At 56.9% G+C, this 6,272-nt stretch overlaps 1 protein-coding gene across 11 annotated transcripts in view; it reads left to right on the forward strand.

Moving 5' to 3' along the window:
- The window catches only part of RBM10 (RNA binding motif protein 10), a 28,835-nt gene extending 24,098 nt beyond the window's left edge, over window positions 1–4,737 (forward strand). For all 11 annotated transcript variants that reach the window (XM_014543490.1, XM_014543488.1, XM_014543489.1 and 8 more), the window contains 14 exons: window positions 126–223; window positions 310–397; window positions 995–1,181; window positions 1,284–1,426; window positions 1,518–1,635; window positions 1,718–1,809; window positions 1,903–2,067; window positions 2,938–3,087; window positions 3,180–3,245; window positions 3,328–3,516; window positions 3,597–3,671; window positions 3,952–4,058; window positions 4,134–4,263; window positions 4,404–4,737. In XM_014543490.1, coding sequence (XP_014398976.1) covers window positions 126–223; window positions 310–397; window positions 995–1,181; window positions 1,284–1,426; window positions 1,518–1,635; window positions 1,718–1,809; window positions 1,903–2,067; window positions 2,938–3,087; window positions 3,180–3,245; window positions 3,328–3,516; window positions 3,597–3,671; window positions 3,952–4,058; window positions 4,134–4,263; window positions 4,404–4,529 — 1,734 coding nt within the window. In that variant the 3' untranslated portion in view covers window positions 4,530–4,737. The remainder of the gene's footprint in view (window positions 1–125; window positions 224–309; window positions 398–994; window positions 1,182–1,283; window positions 1,427–1,517; window positions 1,636–1,717; window positions 1,810–1,902; window positions 2,068–2,937; window positions 3,088–3,179; window positions 3,246–3,327; window positions 3,517–3,596; window positions 3,672–3,951; window positions 4,059–4,133; window positions 4,264–4,403) is intronic.
- The last annotated feature ends 1,535 nt before the right edge of the window (window positions 4,738–6,272 follow it).

A 6,272-nucleotide genomic window follows, 5' to 3' on the forward strand; every position in this document is an offset into this window, starting at 1 on the left:
CGGGGTGGGGAGGGGGGACCCTGACCCCAGCCCCCACCGCGGCCCCATGGCTGGCAATGGGGCAATGGAGCCGGGGACCTCCCCGGGCCTGACCCTTCTGCCCCTGCCTCCCCTCCTTCCCCTAGGAGGCAGCTCAGCTGCTACAGATCCTGCAGGCCCTGCACCCGCCGCTCACCATCGATGGCAAGACCATCAACGTTGAGTTTGCAAAAGGTTCTAAGAGGTCAGGGTCCCACCTGTGTCCCTTCCCAGTTTGTCCCCCAGCTGGGGGCCCCCCATCTCACTCCCAGTGTCTGACATCCTCCCCAGGGACATGGCCTCCAACGAAGGCAGCCGCATCAATGCTGCCTCTGTGGCCAGCACTGCCATTGCTGCGGCCCAGTGGGCCATCTCACAGGTACTCAAAGACTCTTCTCCGCCCCGGCATCTGGATAGATGGCCACCGCGACCCTCTCGCACCCTCTCTGCCATCAGGAGGGCTGGCTTGCTATTTTGGCTTTCCGCGGACCCAAAACCCTCTCTCAGTGGCTGCCGTGGGCTCTAAAGCCTCACTCCCTCCTCCTCACCTCCCAGGCTTCCGTTTTCCATGCCGCTGTGGCTGCTTTTCTCTCCTGTGTGGCGGCTACTGTATCGTCCTGAATTATTACAACTTTCTCTAATAAAAAGGAATTGATAAGGGGCTAGAGGAAAATTGGGAGCTGAGACTAAAGAAGGGGAGGATGATACTTTCCTTGATCTGATGCCCAGCACATGCACCACACAACAGACGTACCAGCGCCAGCCCCGGGAGCGTTTGGCATGCATCTTTGTTCCTGTCTTGTTTCCGCTGCCTCCCTGTTCCGCTGTGCCCGGCAGCCCTCTCACCTCACTTGTCTGAGGGCCGCATGCTTTCTGTCGGCAGACACTAGCCTCAGCTGTGGGCAGCCGCTGCTTAGCAGGTTATTCCCCCTGTCTCCCCTCCTTTGCTAATGAGCCCCTCCCACCTGCCCCTCAGGCCTCCCAGGGTGGGGAGGGTGCCTGGGCCACCCCCGAGGAACCATCGGTCGACTACAGCTACTATCAACAGGATGAGGGCTATGGCGGCAGCCAGGGCACAGAGTCCTCCCTCTATGCCCATGGCTACCTCAAGAGCGCCAAGGGCCCTGGCATGACTGGAACCAAAGGGGACCCGGCTGGAGCAGGTGAGCCCCAGCGTCTCTCCTCAATCCCACGCGGGGGCCGGCAGGCACGGGGTCCTGGGCCCCGCCATTCACAGGCGCGTTCCTCCCTGTCCCTCTTTCCAGGTGCCGAGGCCTCCCTAGAGCCGGGGGCAGATTCTGTGTCGCTGCAGGCTTTCTCCCGCGCCCAAGCTGGTGCCGCCCCTGGCATCTACCAGCAGTCGGCAGCCGAGGCCAGCGGCAGCCAGAGCGCTGCTGCCAACAGCCAGGTGAGGGAGCTGGAGGGAGGCCCCGAGGGGGTGGGCGCCGTGGGCACGAGCAGACACTGAGCCCTGTTCCCCTGTCTGGCCCCGTGAGCAGCCATACACCATCATGTCACCTGCTGTGCTCAAATCTGAGCTCCAGAGCCCCACCCATCCCAGCTCTGCCCTGCCACCAGCCACCAGCCCCACCGCCCAGGAGTCCTACAGCCAGTACCGTGAGTAGCCCGGCCTGCGGGTGGGCGGTGGGGAGTTCTTCACAAGGCAGGGAGGGGTTTGACTCCCCCTTTCCATCCCCAGCTGTTCCTGACGTCTCCACCTACCAGTACGATGAGACATCCGGCTACTACTATGATCCTCAGACTGGCCTCTACTACGATCCCAACTCCCAGGTGATGGGGCGGCTCAAGGAGCGAGCGGGTGGGGTCTGCATTTCCCTTCTTGAGTTCCTCCCTTATGCCCCTTCCCCCTCCTCCCCCCCGCAGTATTACTACAATGCTCAGAGCCAGCAGTACCTGTACTGGGATGGGGAGAGGCGGACCTACGTTCCTGCCCTGGAGCAGTCAGCCGACGGGCATAAGGAGACAGGGGCGCCTTCCAAGGAGGGCAAAGAGAAGAAGGAGAAGCACAAGACCAAGACGGCCCAGCAGGTGAGCACCCAGGCCCAGCAGTCACTGCTGGCTGTGCATGTCTTCCAACGACTGCATTTCCCGCTACCCCCGCTGCTGAGGGAACATGCGTATGTGGGCAGGAATTTTGCTCAAGGGATAACAGGCCCTGGTCTAGCTCTGTTCTTTGCTATGTGACCTTCAGCCAGGGCAGTCTCCTCAGTACGGGACAGGGCCTCACACCTCCCTGAGGTGGCCAGTGCCATCCACGTGAGCTTTGTCAGCTTTCCCCCAGTGGGAAGCCTCACGCTGCTGGTGGGAGTATAGGCTGGTGTGGGCCTGCATACACCTTTGGGCTCACCCCACTCACACTATGGGGGTGTCTGTGTCTGCATGTAGATATGTTCCAGGGAACTCAGGCCCAGCAGGGGGTGGGTAGGAACCAGCCACTGCAGTGTTCTGTGTCTGGGCAGTTGGCAGGAACCTCAATGTCCATGTGTATAGGGAGAGTATGACAGTCTGAGTGCAGCCCTTAAAAGCAAGAAATTGGCAATCTGGTCAATTCTAAAAATGGTGTGCGTGGGGGGAAATCAATATAATATGGGATGTGGCAAAAGATCAGATGTAAATAAAAATTATAGACAGAGAAAGCCATCCTGTGCATTTTAGAATGGTGAAACGAAAAAACACAGGGAACATCATAATGCGGGTGTCTGTCAGGAGAATGGGGGCACAGCTGGAGAGGGGCTTGCTGACCATCGATGACAGTATGGCAAGAAATGGGAGCTTTCCCCACTGCCCGTCTCACCTGCTTGAGGTGCAGGGCAGGGTGGGGCGGGCTGCTGCAGGGCCAGGGGGCAGTGAATGGAGCTGGGTTTCTGAGCACCTCACCCCCCTCCTCCTCACCCCTAGATCGCCAAGGACATGGAGCGCTGGGCCCGCAGTCTCAACAAGCAGAAAGAAAACTTCAAAAACAGCTTCCAGCCTATCAGCTCCCTGCGGGACGATGAGAGGCGGGAGTCAGCCACCGCAGATGCGGGCTACGCCATCCTGGAGAAGAAGGTATGTTGTGGCCACCCAGCCACACCCCTCGCCCCATCTTATCATCCTGCCAGTCCCTGTGAAGTCTCTGAACTTGTGTCCTTCCACCTCAGGGAGCACTCGCTGAGAGGCAGCACACCAGCATGGATCTCCCGAAACTGGCCAGCGACGACCGCCCAGTGAGTGCCCAGGCCAGAAAGAGGGGTCAGGTGCCTCTGATCTTGCCAGGCCTGACCTCCGGTGCCCTCCTGCCTTCTACAGAGCCCACCCCGAGGGTTGGTGGCCGCCTACAGCGGGGAGAGTGACAGTGAGGAGGAGCAGGAGCGAGGCGGCCCGGAGCGGGAAGAGAAGCTCACAGACTGGCAGAAGCTGGCCTGCCTGCTCTGCCGGCGCCAGTTCCCCAGCAAGGAGGCGCTCATCCGGCACCAGCAGCTCTCCGGGCTCCACAAGGTGACAGAGGGAGGCGTGGCAGGGAACCTTGGTCCGGCCCGGCCCGGCCCAGCCGCTTTACTCCTCCTGTCCTCTTGTAGCAAAACCTTGAGATTCACCGGCGAGCGCACCTGTCAGAAAATGAACTAGAAGCACTTGAGAAGAATGACATGGAGGTGAGGTGTGACCCACTCCTAGACTCCATCCCCCCTGTCCCTTGCCATGTCCATTCCCTCGGGCAGCTGGTGCTCAAGTTCTTAGCTGAGCACGGCCTGGCTGCCATCAGGTATCGCATCGTGTCCCTGTGAGGCTTTCTCCCGATCCCCCCATGCTGGCTGCTCACACCCACAGTGTCCTGCCTGCCTAACCTGGATCCTCCTCATGGGATTCCCCATCGGTGCCCATATATCCTGCCAGTAATGACCAGCTCCCCCATTCACTCACACAAACTTTCAGCAAATGAAGTACCGGGACCGGGCAGCCGAACGCAGAGAGAAGTATGGCATCCCTGAGCCACCAGAGCCTAAGAGGAGGAAGTATGGTGGCATGTCTGCCGCCTCCGTGTGAGTGCCCAGGGCCAGGTGGGGGGCCTGGGGCCAGCAGGCCAGTCACTCACACTGTACTGCTGTCCCCTGCAGAGACTTTGAGCAGCCCACGCGGGATGGCCTGGGCAGTGACAACATCGGCAGTCGCATGCTCCAGGCCATGGGCTGGAAAGAGGGCAGTGGCCTGGGTCGCAAGAAGCAGGGCATTGTGACACCCATTGAGGTGAGTCTCCTGTGATCCCACCCCCATCCTCCATGTCTCTCTGCTGCAGCCCCACCTGGCCCCCAGCCCCCCAGTAGATGACCGTAAGCAATCTGACACCAGTAGGCCCTGTGCCCTGACAGTCTGCCTTCCTCACACAGGCCCAGACACGGGTGCGGGGCTCCGGTTTGGGTGCCCGAGGCAGCTCCTATGGGGTCACCTCCACCGAGTCCTACAAGGAAACATTGCACAAGACAATGGTGACCCGCTTTAACGAGGCCCAGTGAGGACCTGTGAGAGCTACTTCGACATCTGCTCCTACCAGCCCGGGACGGGAAGAATGAAATGTCTGCTGTTCTGAGCAGGGCTCTGCACCTGTTCACCAGCCCACTCCCCAGCCAGACAGGCCCTGACCACGTCAGACTTTGAGTTGGTGACTTGTTGGAAAACTGGGCTAGGATCAAGTTCTTTTTGTAATAAAAGCTGAAAAGTCCACAGCTTGCATGTCTCTTTCTCATGTCCCAGCATTGTTTGTGGCCCACACAGACACGGGAGCATACACAAAGATAGAGAAGGGGCTGAGGTGGGTGGCAGTGATGGCATTCAGTGGGTATACATGGTAACTACCAGCTTAGTGCTGGGTGGGGGCAGGCAGAACATGGGTTCTGGCCTATGGCCCAACCCACAAGATTCTGGTCACAGCCCTTCACCATTTTCAGGGCCAGAAGGTCCTGCTGTGCTAAGAAATTCAGTATCACCAGGGCACCGGCAAGCTTGAGGTCCACCTGGGTCAGAGCCAGGATTTGGAATACCCCATCCCCTGGCCTTCCCACCCCGCAGGGGCATTTGTTCTGTAATGGCAAGGCTACACTGCATTTGGCCCTCCCTGGGTCTGGGACAATGCCCTAGGGCAGTGGTTCTCAACCTGTGGGTCGCGACCCCTTTGTGCGTCCAATGACCCTTTCACAGGGGTCGCCTAAGGCCATTGGAAAACACATACATAACTACATATTGTTTTTGTGATTAATCACTATGCTTTAATTATGTTCAATTTGTAACAATGAAATTGGGGATCACCACATGAGGAACTGTATTAAAGGGTCGCGGCATTAGGATGGTTGAGAACCACTGCCCTAGGGCATCTCCAAGTGGATAACAATAGCATTCTGGCACCAGTAGGCCCTGTGCCCTTGAAGGGCTGATGACCCCAAGGGGTGGAGAGAGAAGCTTGGCCTGCCAATCCCAGGTCCCAGGGATCGCTACCAGGACCGTTTGGATCTACCCTTATCCCATCCTCTCCAGGCTGTTACCATGGGGCCCCAACAAAGATTTCTCTTGTATGGCTGGCAGCAGTAAATGGCACAGCCACTCTGGGAAACTTTGGCTGTTTCATACAAAGGTAAGCATATACTTATCCTATGACTTAACAATTCCATTCCTAGATGTTTACCCCAAATAAATGCAAACATCAATAAAAGGACTTGTTATATGTGTATTCATAGCAGCTGTATTCGTAATAGCCCAGGACTGGTGACCCAAACATGCAACAAGAGGAGAATGGATAAATTATGGTCTATTCATATAATGGAATACAACAGCAATAAAAAGGAACAAAATACTGATACAAGCAGTATGACTGAATCTCACAAACATGTTGAGGGAAAAGGACACAAAAAGAATGTAGACTGTATGAGTCCACTTTTGAGGAATCCTCAATCAGATGGAACACATGGTGATGGCAGAGTAGGATGGAGGTGGAGAGGGTGTTCCTACAGGAAAGGATTGCAAGGTAGCTTTCTGGAATAATGAAGAAGTTCCATATCTTTTCAATTTTTTACTTTTTTAATCCTCACAGAAGATACGTTTGTATTGATTTTAGAGAGAGAGAGAGAGAGAGAGAGAGAGAGAGAGAGAAACATCAATGTGAGGGAAACTCCCTCACATCGGTTGCCTACTGCTCAAACCCGGGATTGGACCCTCTGCAACCTAGGTATGTGCCCTGATGGGGAGTGGAACCCATAACCTTTTGG

The sequence above is a fragment of the Myotis brandtii genome, unplaced genomic scaffold, assembly GCF_000412655.1.
Source record: "Myotis brandtii unplaced genomic scaffold, ASM41265v1 scaffold327, whole genome shotgun sequence".
NCBI lineage: Eukaryota > Metazoa > Chordata > Mammalia > Chiroptera > Vespertilionidae > Myotis > Myotis brandtii.